General features: G+C 41.0%; 3 protein-coding genes across 5 annotated transcripts; all 3 read right to left on the reverse strand.

Annotated features, from left to right (window-relative positions):
• Nucleotides 1-4,419: 4,419 nt before the first annotated feature.
• On the reverse strand, nucleotides 4,420-11,239 carry myorg (myogenesis regulating glycosidase). 3 transcript variants are annotated; one of them, XM_034083561.2, is made up of 3 exons: nucleotides 11,170-11,239; nucleotides 8,468-8,842; nucleotides 4,420-8,316 (listed from the first exon to the last, which is right to left on the reverse strand). In XM_034083561.2, the coding sequence occupies exons 2-3, from the start codon at nucleotides 8,728-8,730 to the stop codon at nucleotides 6,525-6,527; spliced, it is 2,055 nt and encodes a 684-aa protein (XP_033939452.1). In that variant the 5' UTR covers nucleotides 8,731-8,842; nucleotides 11,170-11,239; the 3' UTR covers nucleotides 4,420-6,524. The 3 variants fall into 3 exon arrangements, with proteins under 3 accessions (XP_033939452.1, XP_033939451.1, XP_033939453.1); XM_034083560.2 differs by having other exon boundaries at nucleotides 8,468-8,845; nucleotides 11,170-11,225; XM_034083562.2 differs by lacking the exon at nucleotides 11,170-11,239 and adding an exon at nucleotides 10,573-10,626.
• A 692-nt stretch (nucleotides 11,240-11,931) lies between these two features.
• Nucleotides 11,932-13,636, reverse strand: LOC117446117 (uncharacterized). The gene is made up of 5 exons (XM_034082119.1): nucleotides 13,517-13,636; nucleotides 12,421-12,728; nucleotides 12,294-12,326; nucleotides 12,097-12,186; nucleotides 11,932-12,022 (listed from the first exon to the last, which is right to left on the reverse strand). Exons 1-5 carry the CDS (start codon nucleotides 13,634-13,636, stop codon nucleotides 11,932-11,934), a joined length of 642 nt encoding a protein of 213 aa, XP_033938010.1.
• A 955-nt stretch (nucleotides 13,637-14,591) lies between these two features.
• Nucleotides 14,592-21,129, reverse strand: LOC117446673 (BOS complex subunit ncln). Its single transcript, XM_034082994.1, has 16 exons — nucleotides 21,047-21,129; nucleotides 20,314-20,493; nucleotides 19,292-19,482; nucleotides 18,948-19,092; nucleotides 18,765-18,862; nucleotides 18,561-18,638; nucleotides 17,871-17,974; nucleotides 17,547-17,635; nucleotides 17,322-17,461; nucleotides 17,056-17,234; nucleotides 16,875-16,962; nucleotides 16,742-16,780; nucleotides 15,305-15,477; nucleotides 15,159-15,212; nucleotides 14,999-15,077; nucleotides 14,592-14,873 (listed from the first exon to the last, which is right to left on the reverse strand). The coding sequence occupies exons 2-16, from the start codon at nucleotides 20,453-20,455 to the stop codon at nucleotides 14,817-14,819; spliced, it is 1,656 nt and encodes a 551-aa protein (XP_033938885.1). The 5' UTR covers nucleotides 20,456-20,493; nucleotides 21,047-21,129; the 3' UTR covers nucleotides 14,592-14,816.
• Between the last annotated feature and the right edge of the window lie 3 nt (nucleotides 21,130-21,132).

The following is a 21,132-nucleotide window of genomic DNA, read 5'->3' on the forward strand; positions in this document are numbered from 1 at the left end:
AATCCTGCTGTGACATTAGTCTTTTAATCCTAGATATGTTCTTTAGGTGATAGTAGGCTGATTTAGTAACTGTTTTAATGTGACTGTTGAAACTCAGGTCAGAGTCCATGACTACACCTAGATTTCTGGCTTTATCTGTTGTTTTGAACATTGCAGACTGAAGCTCAGCGCTAACTTTTATACGTTCTGCCTTGGCTCCAAACACCATTACCTCAGTTTTATCTTTGTTTAATTGGAGAAAGTTCTGACACATCCAGTCATTAATTTGTTCAATGCACTTACTCTTCCTGCATTGCAACAGGCTCATTCAGCTGTGTGTACATTTGCATCCACTACTACACTGTCCCATCATAACTTTATTAGATACACAGTACCCTATAAAATCTTGATGGAGTCAGAAAATGCAAATGTAAATGTCAGAGTATTCGTTTCATTGCTGTGACACACACACACACACACACACACACACACACACACACACACACACACACACACACACACACACACACACACACACAGAGAATGAGACAGGGGACATTGTGCTCTCCACACCATTAAGGATGCTGAATAGTGAAGTCCTTGTTCCATTCCAATTGCCTGAGCTTTGAAGGAGTCAGTGGTTGGACGTGGGCTGCCTCACAGAGTGTTTCCTCTATTCCACTGAGCACACAGTAGCTTAGGGATCAGCCTGTGTCCCCGACAGGAATGTGTGCCACTGAGTGTTGGCCTGTCCACTGAACAGAGCTGCGAGCCTCAGATCAGTGGCATTGGCCGGCCTACGGGTTGCTCTTTATGGCTGTGTCGCTGAACGGCTGGCTCTCCGCTGTGCAGACGGCAGCCCTCCAGATGGATACTGGGACAGCGGAGGCCACAGGGCTGAAAATCCCATCAAGCAGCAGTTCCAGGCCCTTGCACTGAGAAGATGAAGCGCACCAGCCCGCCAGGGGACACGGGCCAAACCCTTCTGCACCTCCGTCACCCCCCAACCCCAATCCCTTCATGCTCCTCTTTCCTTCCTCCTTTTATTCCTCCTGTCCTCTTTTTCTTTCCTTTTACAGGAGAAGACTGCAAGCTCAACCAGCCAGAATATGGAGTGTGGCCCTCAGGGTCTGTGGCCCTCGCTTGTTAAATAAAGGAGCTGACTGGCTGATTGATAGACCCTCAGCAGTCCCTGCACCTCACATGTTTTCCAGTTCGCTGCCTTATATACGAATCCTTTGTTGGCCAGGCATGCGTTAGCGTTTGTTAAATGCAGTGTTTGATGGATGGCACCAATTTTCCTCCAAAACCCAGATGAGCCACCTAAGCACCTTTCCCCCTCCCCTGGTTTCTCCCCAGGTAAACCCCATGAGCATGAGGGGACAAGAGTGTTCTAAAACGGTATCAATCAAACAACCTTGTGCACGGCCGCAGCAGCAACGCAATATTTCAATTATGCATCTGTTCCTTGGTGACTGACATTTCGTTCAACCTTCTACCCCCACCAAGGCACAGAGGAAGTGCCCTGCCTGTTGTCTTCACCTCCTTAATTTAACTGTTTAGGCATGTCTGTCGCCCTTTTTCCTTAACTCTGTAGATGTTTACAATGCATCGACTCAGAATGCTATTGTCATCGTGCGCAGCAAGGAAATTACAGTTAAGTCTAGAGCTATAAACAATGGCTTCAACTAATTTCTTGTTATAAAATAATTTGCTAATTACTGTTTTTGATTAAGAGACTTTTCCTTTTGTATATAAAATGTCCTAAAGCTCACAGTAAAGTCATCAAAGTGCTTGTTTTGCCTGGCCAAATGTCCAAAACCCACATTTTAGAAAAGAAAAGAAGAGTCACACATTTAGTTGATTGATGGTGAGATACTTTAGCATTTCTATTTGATAAATACATCAATATGTTCTGCCTATCGACTTATTGTTTCAGCTCTAGCTGAGACTTAATAAAAACACAAAAGATGATACCAATATATAAACATGTGAAAGAAAGCCAAAGAAAATACATCTAATATGAACAGTGTTACAGTAAAGATAATAAATTATAATATCAAGTCTCAATAATGTAAGTGGGCTAACACACTATACTTTAACATCAAATCCAGTTATAAAGTTAACAATGTTGCCACCAGCCAACACTGACTATCTCTGTCCCTGTAATGCCAGAGGCATGCTCTGAAATCCACAAAGGCTGCAGAGGAGTGTAAGCCTGATGCAGTGCAGCGAACCGACAGGTGAAAAAGATAAACAGATGCGAGACAAGTCTCTGGGGTGTTGGGTTCATTTGTTACCTACCGAGGACAGACATATTCCTGTCAGACAAGCCGTGGCAGCACCAGATGCGAGGTCATTCCAGTTACGGAGTGAAAATCTTGGGTTAAGGACAAAGATTCTCACTTCACACAAGAGACGGCCGTGGGGTTTTATTTCCCCTGTGGTCCTCTACAATAAACGCTCTTTCAACACCAAGATGCTGGAGAGTTTTTTAATAAAAACTGAAGCTTATTCATCATTGTTTGTCTCCTGTTCATTTTGCTGTATAATTGTGATCTAACAGCAATTTTGATGATGGATTCAGTAGTTTTCACGTTCATCTACCATTATTTTACAGATGTTTAATTTGTTGTTTGCAATATATATTATTCATTAATTAGCCAATGTGTGGCTCTTGTTAATTCAAGTATAGCTGCATTTAGCTGTACAAATTGCGACATAAATTGAGGTAGTGTACAATCTTTTGCACAATAAGCTACAATAATGAGACAAAATAATTCATTTTGACACTAATTATTGATCCTGGTCGTTTTTAATTCTATTTTAAGTATTGTAAGATTTTCCAAACAACTTAAGACATGATTTCTGATTAGAAAAGTTTTTAATTGCTAAAGATACATCTATGCTGGCTGTTTTTATGGTTGTTGTTAAGGGGACACTTTCTCTGTGTAATATATATGCTTATGGGGAGGACAGACCGCAGACAGGTTCATGGAAGGAGGATATTGGAAGGTACTTGAGACACACTGGCTCCTAACCAGAACAACTGGCGCCTCTCCTCCGCAGATGGACACACAGGTGGGGAAGGAAGAGGGGAAGTACTGTGCCAGTTTTGTGTCCTGCTTGGTGTGTGTGTGTGTGTGTGTGTGTGTGTGTGTGTGTGTGTGTGTGTGTGTGTGTGTGTGTGTGTGTGTGTGTGTGTGTGTGTGTGTGTGTGTGTGTGTGTGTGTGTGTGTGTGTGTGTGTGTGTGTGTGTGTGTGTGTGTGTGTGTGTGTGTGTGTGTGCGCGTGCGCGTGTGCGTGTGCGCGCATAACATCTGGACCATGGTCCACTGGCACGTCAGAGAGAGAATTTATCAATGAAGCTACACTGCGCCCTCCTGGACGTTTGCAGCACCACATGGCTGAAACACTAATTTCATTATCTGTTTCACAGCTAACCTTTGATTTTTTTTAATATACTTTTTTTATTGTTAACGCCCTGTATCATAGCTTTATGCTGTAACCTCCACTCGTACTGCTATCCCAGAAAGCAATTCAACAAATTAATGAAATACAGAACAGTAAAGTAAGTGCCTAAACACACTGGACTAAGAACAAATATAATGAATGCAGCCCCTGTTGTTTTGGCATAAAATATTTCTCTCTTTTTTTTATAAAATGTTTTCTTTTGTAACCCTCCTTTTAGATATCTCCAAGCTCCCCTTAAAGCTCCTCCATAAATGACTTGTCCAGCCTATCAAAGGACGGGCAGAACCAAACAATATGATTGCAGAAAGCAAACCAACAAATAATATTGATCCCTGCAACACACAGACAGCTAATCAATGGATGTATGTCCTCCCTGCGCAGGCTGCAAGCCGAGATCAATTCTGAAGAAAGATGAGGCATTGGCAAATAAAGTGAAGTAGTTCTGAAGCATACCCGCTGTTTTGAAATGGAATAAATTCCCCAAACATGAAACATCGACTAAAGCTGTATGAAATGGCCCTGCCAGGCTGTTTGAATAGAACAATCATGCTTACAGCTGTAATTCCAATAAATATTGTTGCTATTATCTCCCACTGAAGTTTATTTTCTTTTATTCTTGGTGTCTGGTCGTTTAATATCACTTGCTCTATGGCCTCACATTGTGAACCAGCAGATGATTTATTGATCTGAACACGGCCTCCAAATAACCTGCACAATTGTTTCATCACCTTGTCATTATCACCCTGTGATAAGCAGGGTGTCAAAAGTTGGACAAGTCCCTCAAGTGTGTCTCTTTCAATACTGAATTGATAGAAACTTTAGTTATTTTGTATTCCAGACTCGTAAAAGTTGAAAGGTTATTTTTGGCTCAATCTTTGCACGGTCAGCTTACTGACTTTAATTGCATGTCCATGTGTCTTTTCTTCTTGTTATATATATGTAGGTGTTTAATAAGTGAAAGTTGGGTATTGTTGTCAAAACAGGATTTCCTTTAATACATTCATACAAAATGACATAAAAAATGCACTATTGCCAACATGAAGGCAATGTTCAGTTACAATAACTCAAGGCAAAGACACACGCTAAGTCGAATGAGCCAAAAGGCAGAAACATTCAGTCCGAGAAACACTGCCTCTCAGTCTCGTCGTAAAGCAGACCGTCTGAGACAGAAATAGCCTCAGAGGCTGGCCTGGCCCAGATGCTGAAACGGCTATAAATAGGGAGTGTTGTTATGATGACACTATGTCAACAGAATCTACTGAGGTCAACCTGTAAGCCATTAAGACAGCTTTCAAAAATAAAGAATTGCCAACTGAGAGCATTGCACCATAATAATGTGGACGTTTTCCTTATGTTTATTGCAGCTTCAAAGCTCATCAGAATCCACCCTAACTGTATTACCATAGGAATCATAATGTTAGAATTAAAGGGTCCGGGATTCAAAAGCCTTTATTTCTATGGCTCGACAATGTAACCAATATTATTCTTTATTGGTTTAACTTTTAAAGTATAGTCCCCTTGCTGCCTTACATCGAGTTTGATAAGACAACCACATGATGTATTTGGAGCTAAAGCTACAAAAAATGATTAAGACGTTTTAAGACATCATTTTAAGACATTAGGCATTTGTGGTAAAGGTTTAACTTGACCCATTAAAATAACAATACAATTACAGAACAAATGTAACAACATAAAATATCCAATGTATAGCAAAACAACAAATCACATAAATAATGTGGCAGTAATTGTTATCATGGCACTTAGTTAGAAAATATTCACATTAAGAAAAACACTGTGCCATTAACATTTGATAATAAAATGCTGTCAAATGCATGGCATCCAGACTTCCACACTGCGTACAAAGAAGGTATAAAGTAACCAGACCATTTTCACTCAGGTTATTGTGTTCAATGTATTATACGCTTATAGTATGACTATAGCTCCCTAGCTGTCAGCCACGCACAATAAAGACAAAGACACAAACAGACACTTTAAAACTCACTGCAGCCAGAAAAAGCTGTTACCTGAGGAAGAGCATAAAATATTTAGTACCTAATAAAAGGCATCTTCTCCTGCGTTAAGAGTAGTTACATGACACTGTGTTCCACAAATGAGCGCACATGCAGATTGTAATGATTAAACCTCAAGCATTCATCCTGATAAGTGAAGCATTAAACCTGACTTTCTGAAAAGTACCTCGGAGCATAAACGTAGAAGACGGTTTCAGGTAGCCCATTCAATTGCCTCCCAAAATACAATCCGTGTGGCTTATTCAACTGTACGCCGTACGGCATACAATGGCAACTGTGCCTTACTTAAAGGTGGGGTAGGTAATTTTGGAGAAACCAGCTTGAGTGCGCTAGAATTCGAAAATACACAGCCGGGAAAAATCTGCCACTTCCTTACAGAGCCCCTCCTCCAACACACACGAACGCGCACATGACCAATGAGGGAACGAGATAAGTTTGTGCACAGATGGAAGGCTGACAGGCAGGTAGGCCATCCAGTTATTTTAGCCGGGCCGGCTGATTGGTCTTGCTTTTTACAGTACTACGGCTTCCACAGATGACATTTTTGTATGGATTTTTTGTCAAAGCACTTAAGATATTCATTGCTATCGGGATGTTAAGAGCATTCCATGGAATACAACAAAAAGTGTATCTCGAGCCGGTTTCTCAGATTTGCCTACCCCACCTTTAATCACAGTTTTGAGTATTCCCTTTTTAAGAAATGTTTCGTAAAGTGGCTGCCAGTTAGCAATTGTTACGCAAAGGTTTAAAAAAATGAGTGTACTGCTTAGTTATCTCACATAAAACCACAAAGAAAATGCAAAAAAAGGATTTTAAAATTCATATGTTAAAATTACATTAAAATTAAGATAAGGTTCTGAGCATGTTTGAACTTAACAATTTCACTTTAGTGATGTAATGAGTGGTTGTTTAAAAATTCTTTATATATTGAGAAAAGCTTTTTTCGTAACAAGCATAAAAGCTGAATTTGAGAAGCTTGTCTTACCAGCAAATTCCAGCAAAGGCTAAATTAAGTATGTTCAGCTTGACATTCACTTCTTGCTACACCCAAACAAAGTAAGCAATTTCATCAAGGTCTACAGGATAGTCTGTGAGATGGAGGGGCTCCTTGATATCAAATCGCTCCCCCTTGTAGCTTTTCCAACGGCCGGCAGGGAGGTAGATGTCACGCTCTTGCTTTCCCGGCTCTAAAACCGGGGCTACCATGAGGTCATCCCCAATCAGGAACTGTGAGTCGATTTTATAGGCCGTTTCATCACCTGTGGCAATCCACCACAGGGGCCGTATGATTGGGTCCCCGGTGTCCAGCACCTCACTAGCCAGCTCCAGGACCCGGGGTGCCACAATACTCTCATGAAGGGCTGTGTATTTTCGTGCAATTTCAACCACCTCGTCGTCGTATTCCCATGGCGGAATAGAAAACTGCATGGAGGGCATGAAGGCTATCAGCTCCAGCCAGCGGATATAGAGTTCTCGATCGGGTAAGACATGAATTCCCTCTGTGCGGTTCAAATAGGCATTCCCTCCGATCATGTCTGGTAGAATAAACTGATAGCCAAGAATGCTGATGGTAAGCACGGTGGGAATAATAGATTTGAGACCTAACTCGTAGCCCCAAACAGAGTCTCTGTCAATTGGTCTGAAGAAGCAGGATATGTTCTGGGACTGGTAGCCACTGCGCAGCTCAGCTCTATCATTGTAGGGAATAGCCATTTCCGTGTAACGTCTGGTGAAAAAACTTGGGTCTTGAATGGGAGTTCTGGTACTGAATTTCCATGGTAAGAAGTTAGTCTCTCCTGCATCAAATTTAAAGGATGACACTCCGTACCTGGAACGCAGTGAACGTAGCTGGGAGGAAAACCAATCACGGGCTTCTGGATTTGTGAAGTCCAAAATGCCGCCAATGCCATTCCACCAGCGCACCAAGGCAGGCAACCGGCCTGTAGGCTCACGGACAAACAGCCCCCTCTCTACGCAAGTATGAAAGTTTTCCGAGTCATAGTTAACAAAAGGGTGAATCCAGAGTGACGCCGGAAAACCATCTGATTTCAGCTTCTGGAACATGGCGGTGGCATTGGGGAACTTAGTGGGGTCAAACTCATAATCTCCGTAGCGCCTCGTGTAGCGATCATCTATTTCCAGTTGGCTACAGTTAAAGTTATACTTGCGTATGTTGGCAGCATACTTCAAAACTTTCTCTTGGTCAATATCAGTCTTATGTAGAGCCCAGGTCGACCATATAGGATGGCGAAACATGACTTTGGCAGGCACTTTGTTTGGTTTGTTGAAGTATCTACGGACCATGTACTTGTGTATGGATGTCACATCCAAACCCACGCACACTCTGTAGCTGAGTTCAGCACATGGCTCCTCTCCTGGGTTTGGCTTGAAGGGACTGTCATTGTATCGTGCCTGGAAGGACATGGTCTTCTCTGTGTCATTCCAGCCCAGGTGGAAGGGTACTGAATTATTTATCTTAATGGCTGTAGCATTGGATGAAAGCCAATAACTCTCTAAAATTCCTCCAAATTCATTGCGGTTTGCGTAGATGTCACTTGTAACAAAGGGTTTGGGAGCCTGTTGGCCTTTAATGGAAACAGGCCAGTGTTGTATTGCTGACACAGCACCACCATACCAGTGTGCAAACGTGTATGTCATGGCATGCTCAACAGGAATGTCAGGAACCAGTTCTTCCCAGCGCACACGGTAGCATTGTACCGTGTCCTTGGGGCGCACCGTCTCGATGAAGAAGTTCAGTTTTCTATCAGTGGTTTTTCCGCAGCTCAGCATCTCCCCCTCTTTGGAGCATGAATCCAAATCCAGCGTACCTGACCTGCCAAGATTTAAATATATTTGGATTTACAAGCAATCTCAAATTTATTTTCAAAAACGAATCGATTACATATACAGAAATATTCTAATGAACCTGAAATATGCATCATTACAAAAGCTTAAAAATGTGAAGACCATTGTAAAATACCAACCTGAAATCCATTCTGAATACAATAGACCCTCCCTGGTTGCGGATAATGTAGCCATCTTTATTCAGATCCAGGAGCTGAGTCTTAAGCAGCTCAGCTTTGCGTATAGAGGCTATATAATAACACCACGCAGTCACTGCAGCAACTACCAGCACCAGGCCGATTACCCCGGCTCCGACTAAGGGTCGAGTGTCCCTGCTGTGTTTCTGCTTGGGGATAACATCTGTATTTGTGCCTCCTGCTCCTCCTGGTACAACTTGGTACATGACTTCTGCTGTTCAGTTGGCACATCTGAGTGTTGCTTTTTAAGAGCTCAACGAAATATTTTCCAGGGAACCTTGTGTGCCGCACTCTGGCCCCGTCTTTGTGTCTGTTTGCCTGCTTGTCATGAGAGAGAGATAACAAGCATTGAAAAGTCAATGTCAATGTCTTCATGCAATATTTGCTTTTCTCATTGAAACAGTATTTATAGACAAAATGCATTGAGTATCAAATAACAAGGCATCGTGTACCTTTAGCCTTTGGACAGAACATTCACGTTATATATCTTACCAGCTGTGGTTAGTCGAGATTACTTTAAATCACTTAACTATCAGGTAATTTCAGGAAAATAGCCCCAGCCAGAAAAACACTAGCTGCCAGGCTTGTTCTCATTCTATTTAGTTTCCTTGTCAGTTCAAAGCCTCTATTACATTTCTGGCATTGTCTTACATGCTCTGCATTGCTGCACAAAGGGATTCCAAAGCACTTGGAGGTATTATGCTGTCAGAATGTAAACTTTTAAGATGTGTGATTTAACAAAACAAATCTACTGCCAATTACCCGTAAGAGGATAAAGTGGATGTTCCCAGCAGTAATTCTAACATACGAGTTCAATTGAAAAAATACTAATTTGTATGTAAGGAAGTAGAGAAGCAGAAAAGGGGATTTTGGCCTTAATGCTCTGCCAATGCCGGGAGGGAGAGGAAAGAATACTAAGCTTGGAGGGTGTGCGTCATCACGCCAGATCAACCAAAACTGCCAAAAAACAGTTGTTGTTGATGTTTCTATTTCATTTAGACCAGTCTGTCCCTCCCAGTAGGGATACAGCAAAAACGTTTACGGGTAATTAACTACCTGATGTTAGTTATTGTGGTTTTGGCTAATCAGAATAGATTAGATTAAGGTGCTTTGCCGACAGGGGGGAGTTCAGTCCCATCCAGAGTATGCTGACTTGTCCTAACTGCAATTGACCCTCCTGGTCTGCACTGGCAGCAAAGGTCGATAATAAAAAATGCTTGCTATTAATTAGCAATCTAATTGACTAATTCTGTGTTCAACCACCCTTAGTATAGATTTCCTCCAACAACAGGACTGATAACATGAGCCCATCATTAATTAACAGAGAACTAACTGTTGGTTCCCTGGAGAGCCACTCTGGCTGCAGAAATTGACACGGTGGTTTACTGTATTCATATATTTATTTATATTGAAGAGAGAAACACATAATCATAATTATTTGCATTTATCTAATCAACTTTAAATCAAAATACATGTTGTTATTAATCAATCTGTTGTCTGTTTTTTCATTTAATTTAGTCAATTCAAGTGTAAAAATAGTGTGTAATATCCACTGAAGTTCCCAAAAACGCAAGGGGAGATGTTCAGATCGTTTTTGATCAACTATAACCTAAAAATCCCAACATTTTTTAATTAATTAAGAAAACCAATGAAACATTATTTTCTTAATTAATCTATTATTTTTCTTTTAAAGTGAAAATGCATATGTCCACTGTCCAAAATTACACAGCACACTTGAAAAGCTAGAACCAGAAAGTTTCGGCCATTTTCGCTTGAAAAGTTACTAAAAATGTTATAGTTTAAACAAAAATACTTTTTATAATGAATTCCTCGTTGCAGCTCTACAGAAAATATTCATATGTGTAGGATGCTGGAGGCCGGAATGCTAACTTAAAATTATTTTTAACAAAACAATGTAATTAAGTAATTCTATAATTCTTGAAATGATCTACAGTGTGCATCAACCTTTTGAAAAAGGTTTTCAAAAGTGTATGTCCCTATAACTGATTAATCTTAACACTTTTTAACTACACACAAAGACAACCCACCCTGTTTTCCATGCCTGCTATCGTGGCTTGTTTTTCTCATTGAAACAGTGTCAACAGGCAGACTCGGAGCTTTCTTTGTTTATGCTGTGATAAGGAGGGGGGGGGGGGTGTCAAAGCTGCCACTTCAGCCGATCCACTATATTTTCTGACATGGAAAAAATAGACACAGAAGTGCTGATACATTCGGAACAGAAGTGTGAGAAGCCTCACTATACCGTAAGAAGCACGCGCGTGTTTGTGTGTGCGCTATCTTAGATAAGCACACGGCAGAACTTTACAGAGCTACAGTAAAGTCTCACTGTGAATTAGAACTTTTTACTTAAATCATGCATATTTAGTAGAAATATAAATAAAAATGTAGGCTATAATACATGCATTATTATAGCCGTACTGAAAATAAATGTTCCTCGCTAATGTACCCACAGCGTCTACATACAGTATAGTCCGATTTATAGAAAGTCGTTGTTTTGCGCGGTAGTGCAGGAAAGTTAACGGAGGGAAAACAACACGTAATCCGTGAGAGAAAAGTAGCATAGTATTATCGTTTACCCTCACGCTAAACTTTTAACTGTTCAGTATAAATAGTTTGTTGCCTACCGATCTGCAGCTGCCCCCTCTGCAGCTCCGAGCACAACGTGTTTGCTTCAGTTCACAGAAAAAGACCAAGAGGCATCAAGGTATGTTGATTGATGGGTATCCGCCTTGAATACGCCCACCGCAGCATGGGAAATGTAGTCCAGTAGGTGGGAGCATTACCGTTTATTTTCTCATTGTGTATCAATTACACTGTAGTACATAATTCAAACCTGTCACACTAGTTAAATTACAACGTTTTTTGCATAGCAAGTGAGCCTAAAACAATTTGTTATGAGGACTTGATTTCTATGTTATATAATGATGACCATACATAGAACTCAAGTCATTATATGACCATAGAACTCAAGTCTGCTATAGATAAATAACATATGATAATCCCATAAAAAGTCTATCAAGTTTCCTTGTTTGCAGAGTTGTTTTAATGTTTTAACCCCCCAAACACGCATGAAAGAATTCCTTTATCAAAAGATTATCTCTCTAGTAGGATACACTTCTAATGCCACAGATTGAAACACATTAGGGCCACATTGCCTCACTCTGGGAAGATCTTTGCTGCTTGATTTAGTACTGAGTTGTAAAAGTGGCCACGCTGTGAAGGGATATAATAGTTTTAAGAGTGCCGCCTACAGTTACATTATGAATTCTTACACCTTGTCTCGCTGGGTTAATTCGTGAAGAATTAAACAATAGTGAAGTTAACAATCTCTATAAAGGACCTCAGCAGGTCCCCAGTCGCCGCTTTGGTAAACAGTGCTAATGGTCCTAACGAAGACACTCAGACACAAACTCTGGATGTATGATGTAGTGTCCGGCCTGGTAGGGCTTCACCACCTGGAAGCAGCTGTAGCACCCACTGTAGAGAGACCATCAGAGCAGAAATTAGATTCTTACTTTTGGCACACTTTGACAGATGTATTCAATATTCACCTATTATTCTGGCTGCTAGACCTTCGTAGAGAGTGGTATTGAGGGTTGGTGGTTTGGGGTCTTGTTCGGAGATGGGCCCCTGCATGTTGCCTGTCCATAACAATGTCATGTTGTCAGGATGAATCATTAATATTGCTCATAAACAAACAGTATCTAGGGTTTTCAGGGTCTAAAGGTCAGGTCAAGAGGTCTCTTACCTGAGTTGCGGTGCTGATAGTGGATAGACAGCCCTGTGAAAGTCAATTTGAATGCAAAGAAAATCTATTAGAATCAAGTTTGGTTAGAGGCTTCTTTAGACTGTATATACATCCAATGTAGTGCTACCTTGCTGTTGGCTTCTTCCAAGCTGCATGAAGCTTAAACTCAGTGCCAGAAGGAGGCTCAGTCAGTTGTAGTTTCTGCAGTGCGTCAGCAGAGGGCAGAGCTTGTGCTGGGGAATGGTTGACAGGAGGCATGAGGTTTGGTTTGCCTGTTATCAGGTAGTTGTCTGGACAAGTCACAACTGGACTGTGGAAAGATAAATGTCTGACAGGGGGAAAGAGGGGACGGCCAATGTCCGCAGGGGGCGAAGGGTGTGGAAATATGCGGTGTGACCTGGAGTTGGACTGAAGGCTCTTGGGAAACAGAAAGTCCTGTAAAGACAAGGGATAAAAGGACATGTATGGGTAGAAATAGAAAAAAAATAGAAGATAAGGCGAATTAAAAACAATATGTAACTGTCGTTCTTACAATTAGTTAATTAATAATAATAATAATAATTTAAAAAGCAGCTTTAAAATCCATCTTTACAAAGTGCTTGGATAAAAGCAAAGAAAGAAAAAATATGTTATACATGAATACAATAGTTTTTAAAGGAATAGAAATATGATAAACGGAATAGAAACGCAATAAAAGGAATGTTGAGACCATAAAAAAACTGGAGAGATTTCAAGATTCATTGAAGATGATGTCATTCTCTCAGTTCTCAGAATGTAAAGAACATTCATCTTTTAAATTAGTTATATTAAATTAAAATGTGTTGAGTAGGTTTTAGGCTTTTTTATTTCCTTTACAGAAGGATGACTATACTCTCTATCTCTCCTGATCTCTGTTTACCCCGTGTCGGGTTGAGTAAATAGGCATTGAGGAAGTTCTGAATAATAGATGTGATGCAGCTTTCATCCAGCAAAGGGAAATGTAAACAACCAGCCACCAGTTAGAGTAAGGCACAATAGTGTGGCTTAATGAAGATACTGCCAACAATAAGTGGCCCAATTAGCCTTGTTTGACATTGAATGCATAAAATCTTAAATTATTTCAGTAGCTAAACACATTGATTATACTGTCGGACTACCACTTACATTTTCTCCAGAAATTGTCCTTGCACAATCATAAATAAATATCCCTTTAAACCCATGCAGTCCATGGCTGTTCGTCTTACCGGCCGGGGCTGGGGGTTGTTCCTGCGGTGGGCAGAGGTGGGTCGAAGCTGTTCTCGTTTTGCTGTGCCAGGAGAGGCAAACTGCTCTTTGTACATAGTTAAATAGAGCTGAGGAGCCATCTTCACTTATCGTCTTTTCACCTGCTCCCCTCCAGTCGGTTTAGAAGTGATGTGCATCCTTCTCCTCCCCTGTCACCTGGTGGCTCCTCCCCTCATTCTTTTACCTGCACTTTTGGTATGCAAATATCCTGACGTGTGTGTTTTCTCCACTGAAAACTGTTGCTGGGTTCTGCACGCCACCTACTTTATGTGTATATATTACTCTCCCTGGGTTTAATGGATCAGAACACAGCACCTTTGCATGCATCAGTAGCTGTAAACCCTGCTTGGATCACCGAACAACTACAGTAGACGGTAAAATCTTTGTTATACATGCAGCTATTGTGATGAATCTAGCCTATATGTTGTAAGAGACGGGTGAAGAGCATCCTTGGTGAACCAGAACATCTCTTTGTGCCACCTGAGCACTCGGACACTAATCACCAGGCCCCCTGCAGAGACACACATACCTGCGGTCACTCTCCATGACTCCCTCCCAGGGGCCCTCACAAAGTAACCAGCATTGATCTCAAACATGAGGCTTCCAGCTCTTTTGCTGCCTCAAAGTTAAAGCAACATAAGTCTTATCTGAGCTGCAGAACTGGAACAAACTGGAGCAGGGATGGGATTTCTAAGAATCTCCCACCACCCAGGGTCACCTCTATTCACTGTCAGCATGCCACATGAGCATCAATAATTCACCAAAGCGCTGTAGGGTGCCATTGTGTCTCCACTGCTTTCACTGAGTTATCTGTGACAGGAACTGGCTGTGCATCTCGCTGCAGTGGTCGGGCCTTGTTGACAGCCACGTTAAGCCCAGTCAAATCCATGTCAACAGATGCAGAGAGGACATGGGGAATCATAGTAATGATGTGGCAGGAACGACCTTCACTGGGCCTCTAAATCAAATCCAATCACTAGTTTGTGTTCCCTTCTGTAGTATACTTTGACGCAAGGCAAATCCCAAACTCTTCCTTTTATTCATACTCTCTACATCTCTTCCAAACAACAACAGTGCAGTGTATTTGATAGAAAAATGGATAAACATTTCAAAGCAAATGCATGCTTCTTTAAGTTATGCATGATGATCAGCCTCAGAAGATTCTTGTTGCATGGCTTTCATGTTCTGCACAGCCAGGGAAGCAGACGTCCGACATGTGCGATGCAGACTTCAAAGCCCTTGCCATAGACTCAGTGTTATTTACTCGTGCTTGTATTTCGCTGCCGCTTTGAGCTTTACGTAGAGATAATCAAAATTCTGTAAGAGAGAACAGACAGATGCTGTGAGAGGACAAACCGGAAGTGTTCAAAGCACAAGAAGAAGTGCAGGGTGCTGTGCAAAACGGTATGAATGGACAATGTAAAAAGGGTACATTTACGGACCTGAATGGTGTAGTAAACGATTGCCAAATAAGCCGCAATGCAGCCGCCGAGGAACAGATCAAAGGCTGCAGGCTTCACTCTGGAAGAAAAAGCATATGAGAGTCCAAACATATTGAAATAAAAGAAAGCACAAGATGTATTTGAACACAGAAATATTTACCTGTACATCACAATTTGTTGGCTCATTTGATCAAAAAAGGTAATGTCAGGGTCCCTGTTTGAAGAGAAATGGTTGATCATTAGTGATATTGTTGGATTTCCTCCTGCATTGATCAGCATGTGTTTGCTTCTTCGTCTACAGCGTACTTCTTGTCCTGTCGGAAGGTGTGTCTGTGAACCTGCTGCAGGTAGCGCTTGAACTCGTGCTCCAGAGAGTTAACCAGCAGGATGTGAGCTGGCTCCTTATCCAGCAGCTGGGTGGCCCGAGGGACCGATGTCAGAGAGGACATCAGACTCGACATGCGACTGTCGTGAAAGTCCTACAGCCAGAATGTAGACGTTTATTCACAAAAAGAAGAAAGTAGGAAAGGTCTCATGTTCCATTGTACTACATACAAGTAGTTGTATGGTCAAGGTGTCTCAATATGGACCCATGAGAAACCTGATTCTTTACAATTTACACTACAAATAGATTTAAATAGTGGGTTTAGTCAAATGCCTCCAATCATTGAATTAACTGAATTAACAAGCTGCAGTTACAGTTTTCCTCGATTGCTAACACACTACAATTATACATAAAGCACAATTATTTTAACTGACACTCAAAGAGCAAAACATCGGCTCAAATCTCCAAAACTCTAAACCCGTTTTCAGCTTTTCACACAATTTGCACTTTTTGCAAACCTCTGCACACGTTTCTCCACGTAAGACACGGGAATCTGACATAAAGTCACGTGTTGGCAGGTTTAGAACACTGATATTCAAAATGCCTCACACATGGACCAATGATCAAGAAACACGTTCCACCTGACCAAACACCTGGTAGCATCATTGTTGGCTCATCAATCAGGATGTTAGCACTATGAAAAGACCACAGGTGAGTACTTTCTTACAGCAACAATGGAAGCCAACATGGAAGCAAGAGCAAGAGGAAGAGGAAGAGGAGGTGGAAGGCTAAGGGTTTCCAATGAGGCCCAGGAAGCAGCCGTTACAAACTGGGTTTTGGCAAACAATGCATCCCCCTTAGAGAGATCCGAAGCATAGTAGCTGTGTGCTGAGATGCATGTTGCACAGTGTTATCTTTGAATAAAATGTGATTTCTTTCAACAACTCATTTGTATTTCTTCATTTACTGTATTTCTGTAAACTCAAGCAATCTTTCTCTGCAGAAACCTCTCTGTACAGAGCACAGCCCATAACAGATGAAAGTGCTTTAGAGTATGCTCAGCAGTGTGTAGTTGGGTGGTCAAACCATCTAGTATTATCAATGAAGTGTGTTATATTTGGTGCTAAAGTTTGCATTTGGAAAGTGTTTATGTAGTTTTGAGGGTAGTTCTTCATTTAGCAGGAGAAATGAGGTGTTTTGCACTTTGGGTGAGGGGTTTTGTGAATTGTGTTTAGTGTTCTGAGAAAGTTAAACTGAGCAATTAAAAAAAAAATGTGTGTTAGCAATCGAGAAAAACTACTACTAGGACCCAGGCCCTTGATATACACTGCAGTTCCCATAAACTAACACCAGAGGTCAGCAATTGTCAAGATGCATTATATAAATGATTATATTTACCAAAATAACCAGAAACTTACCAATTGGCCCTTGAACACCTGCATATCTTTCGGTGAACCCTTGTGGAAATGAAGGGAGATCAAAAAGATTAATTACAATGAAATGCAGATGAAAAGTGTCTATTATGCGTTATGTTTGTATGCATGTAATCACCTTGTCAGAGAGATTGTACATATAACGTGCCAATGTCTCTGCTAAAATGACGCCATTACGTTTCATTTTCCTGAAGTCCACTTGTGACCTGTGGGAAGACACAATACAACTGTTATGTGTTTCTTTGCATCATCTCTTCATATGCAGTGTCTAACAATCAGAATCAGAATTAAGAACCCACATGGTGTCTAGCATGGAGCCACGGAGCTCAGATTTGGGGTCTTCAAGACGAGACAGAGTGAAACTTGGTATCCTGCGCAGGCTGTAGCGCTCGTGTTCCCACGCTACTGAGGACTCCGCAAGATTGATTTTCTTATGGACCAATCCCACCTTCACCCAGGGGAATCTGGAGGACACCACCTGCAGGAGAATTCACACATTTGAAGTCCAAGAAAACTGAGATAAACCAAGTCCATTTCTCTGGACCTAGCAGTAAGGTTTCTTTACCTCCTCCAGCTGTTCAAGGAAAGACTGTATGGGACTGTCTGGTTTAGGAGGGCGGGACACGTGCATGTGCAGTTCATCACTGTTGGCCAGTGTATCCAAACACAGCACAAACGCCACATTATCATGGAGCAGACTGGACTCTGCAGTGAAAAGGTTTGGAGGAACAATTTAAATGGGCTGCTTATGTTCAGATATAGTAGTCCAAACACTTCAAGAAAAACTCACCAGCGTGGTCCAGATGATTTTCAATCCATCTCTTTGTGCCAAGGAAATTATATTTTCCTCCTCCAGTTAAGGAGAACATTAGATTGAATCTAACGACCAAACATAAATCAGAACATGGTCAAGAATTGTTATCTGCCTCCACCAAATACTTTATTTTTATGTTCTTCACTCATAATAAAAAAGGTATGCTCTCATAGCTTGTTGTACTTTTATACTTGTAGGCCAACTTTTAGCATCACTGGGAAATGTGGACACATATAAACACTAACTAGCTTGTTTAACCTTATGTTAAGGTCGTTCTGTTGGGTGGGGACTGTAACTCACGGTGGTTTGGTGCCTGGACTACTAAAAAGCTTCTGGAAGAGACGAACTAACTCCAGCAGGATGGTGACGCCACTGGCATTAGAGTCTGCTCCGTACGACAACCACTGTGGGAAAAACACAAACATATATATGAATGGAGAAAGAATTATACAGCAAATGTAAAAATAACCCTTGACACCTTTTTCAAGACATATTTGCATACAATTATAAAATCCATACTTATTCCACACATTAGTGTCCACATGTATTTTAAAAACAAAAAGTAAAGTAGTATTAAAGTAAGTTAAAATATATATTTTTTAATGTTAAAGCTTTACTGTACATGTTGCTAGGTAGCTAAAGTGTTATCTTACCGTTATAAACATGATGCATTATTTTCTAGATTTGTTCTGTATTATAAATATTTGATGGAGTAGACAAAATACAAGTATTTAAGTTTATGTACTTAGTCTCTGTTTTTTGCTTTTTCTAAAAGCATTCATAGATGCAGAACATACAACTGTGTAGATTGTATTTCTTTTCAGTTGTATTTCCTAAAAGTTCCTCTTGTCATGCCCCTGGAGGGTTTTATATAATTTTCCTCGACAGTCCTGTGCAAAATAATATATTGTATTTGGATATTTTTAGTAGTTTGCATAGAAACAACCAAACAGTGCTGAAAATTGGATTCATAATGTTTATGTAACTCACTGGTGCTAGCCCGTAGGAATCATAGTGGGCGGTGATTACGATTGTGGGCGCATCCTCCTCGGCTCCGGGAAGCACTCCCTGAAGAAAACATCACTAGTTATACATGCAGAAATAACGACTAATCACAAGCCAAACTAATCCAGTTTGAAAGCTGAAGAATGTCAATCAAATGTTTGAAATCATCTGTCCTGGTCCCATACTCACCTCCAGCGTGGTGAAGGTGGTGTCAGTGCTGCTCTTTATGGCAGCAGTGTTGCTCAACGACATCTGAAAGGCTGTAGCCGTCACCATACTTCGAAGGACTGCCAAAAATGAAAAAGCATATAAACCTCAGTGTAATGTTTTTTCAGCATCTTCACAGTAAAAATAACCTCTTGCACCGCTCACCTCTGACGAATATAGACAAGGTCCTGGTGGCTGCAGCTTGCTTGACTTCCTCATACATGATAAGCAGTTTCTCATCCTCAGGCGCCACATATACTGGAATGAGGATCTCCTTCAGCGAGACCTCACTCTCACTCACCATGAAGGACTGCGAGGGGAAAAGAGGATTGTTGAAACTACTCTTTTTGATGCCCTGTGGTGTGGTGATCATTAACACTTAAGCAGGCTGTTTACCCTGGAGCACGAGGATGTGAGATATGACATTCAGAAACGGCTTGATGGATCAGAAAAGATGCTGTATTATTTGTACTTGTTGCCTTGCAGCATGTCCTGAAGCAACTTGTTACCTGTATTGAATCGTGGGGGACGGCAGAGATATTTGTGGGCAGCAGGATGAGGATGGCAGCAGCATTTTGCCTCTGGGCCTCGAGGTATTTCTCTGTGGTGAAGTCCATCACCTTCATGATGACGCAGCGGCGGGTCAGCACCGGCTCGTCTGCTGAGCGTGCCTCCGCCCCCAAGATGGCTCCACGGCAACCTGAACACACGAGTGTGAAATGAACACAGGCCACTTAGATGTTAAGCTGTTCTTCAAAGCAGAAATACAAAAGGAAATAATACGTCTGTCACTAAGTTCTTGAAGTTGATACTCATCCTTTTTAGCCATGGATGTACACTTATTTGACTTTATTTTGTGTCTTACTAATGTGTGCTTTTCTTCTCTATATTAAGTTAGCTTTCTCTTTAATATTGCATGCCTTTTTTACCTATGTCACTTTTTACTGTAACACTGTACATTTCCCCACTGTGGGACTTATAAAGGATTTCTGATTCTGATTTTAGAATATTGTAATATTTTAATCTGAGCTTTATTTATTTATGATAAAAATTGAAATGCAAACAATATCAGCTTAGTATACATTGCTATAAATGAGACACGTTGTTAGTTTGAATTGGCTTGATTTCAATTAGCAACATTTTTTAAATGTGCATCTGTAATAATTATTCACCAATAAATATTTACTTTACACCAATGATCTTATTTGGCGCGGCGATTTAGTGTGATCGCATCTCAATCTTATTAAATCACCAATCCTGATTGGTTAGCAAATGTAACAGTATTCATATCTCTTTCTTAAGTTTAAGCTGTTATCCCTTGTGGTATTCACATCAACAGCATAATCATATGTTGCTTTATGTTAAATCTAAAAAGTAACTTGTGACTGCAACTCTGAGACATATGCAATGGAGCACAAATTCTAATAGAGGCGACTAGAAGTAAAAAAGCAGCATAAAATGAATGGTAAACTACCTTAAACTGTAAGTAAATGTACTTTCCAGCACTGGATGTGCAACTCTCTGAACTTACCATACTTCTGTTGTACTAAGTTGTACTGTTGCATCCTGTAGGCAGTGAACTCATGGGAGGAAACTGGATGGAAAGCAGAGCCATGCAGCGACTGTACGCAGAGCAGCAGCACGGCAGCTACACTCAGCTCTCTCGGCAACATGATGTCACTTCCTGCCTGTGTCCACTTATAGCCTCAATCTACAGTATGAGGGAAGGGTGACGTTACAGGAAGCTTCATTCAATACATTACGTTTCATTGAGCTGATGCTTTTATACAAAGTAACAACAGGTGCAATCAACCATGAAGATATGATATAAACTGAAAATAGCAAAAAAAAGTCCTGCAAGTACATTAGCTTTCATTATGCCAAACCACTAAGTGCTACTGCATTGGCTTCAATTAACGCCAAACCTTAGATACAGAAGTGCAACTTTTTTTAGGTTTTTAAATGTTTTGACCAATGTGTAGTTGAAACAGGTGGGTTTTCAGTCTGCAATGGAAGTTGTGTTGACTTTCTTCTGTCCTGATATCAGTAGAGACCAGGCCATACATACAAGGCCATTCAAATGTAGCCTACATATGATTTCAATAGAGTCCAAATATTTTTTTATGGCAAGGATATTTGCTGTATTCGAAGTCTAAAGGTTGGCTATCCATATGGTCACGTAGAGTGTACCGTAGTCTCCATAACACTGACAGATGACAGACTAGTTCCACTATCTTTTTTGTTTGCAGGTAAATGTTCCTCACCAGTCTCCCAACGCTCCTGTCTCATGAACCTTCGTCCTAGGTCTTCCTCAGTGCTACTCCTTGCTGCTCGGACATGAAACTAGCTC

This window comes from Pseudochaenichthys georgianus, chromosome 5 (assembly GCF_902827115.2).
Source record: "Pseudochaenichthys georgianus chromosome 5, fPseGeo1.2, whole genome shotgun sequence".
NCBI lineage: Eukaryota > Metazoa > Chordata > Actinopteri > Perciformes > Channichthyidae > Pseudochaenichthys > Pseudochaenichthys georgianus.

Excerpts from the sequence above, each read along its gene's own strand:
- myorg (XM_034083561.2), bottom strand. The coding sequence starts at position 8,730 with ATGTACCAAGTTGTACCAGGAGGAGCAGGAGGCACAAATACAGATGTT. Across the intron at positions 8,317-8,467 it reads GTATTCAGAATGGATTTCAG|GTCAGGTACGCTGGATTTGG; the intron begins GTTGGTATTTTA and ends AAATCTTGGCAG.
- LOC117446117 (XM_034082119.1), bottom strand. The coding sequence starts at position 13,636 with ATGGCTCCTCAGCTCTATTTAACTATGTACAAAGAGCAGTTTGCCTCT. Across the intron at positions 12,327-12,420 it reads TGGAAGAAGCCAACAGCAAG|GGCTGTCTATCCACTATCAG; the intron begins GTAGCACTACAT and ends TGACTTTCACAG. Across the intron at positions 12,187-12,293 it reads CTATCAGCACCGCAACTCAG|GCAACATGCAGGGGCCCATC; the intron begins GTAAGAGACCTC and ends TGTTATGGACAG.
- LOC117446673 (XM_034082994.1), bottom strand. The coding sequence starts at position 20,455 with ATGTTGCCGAGAGAGCTGAGTGTAGCTGCCGTGCTGCTGCTCTGCGTA. Across the intron at positions 19,093-19,291 it reads TCCCCCACGATTCAATACAG|TCCTTCATGGTGAGTGAGAG; the intron begins GTAACAAGTTGC and ends TTCCCCTCGCAG. Across the intron at positions 15,478-16,741 it reads AGGTGTTCAAGGGCCAATTG|GACTTTCACGACAGTCGCAT; the intron begins GTAAGTTTCTGG and ends TTCTGGCTGTAG.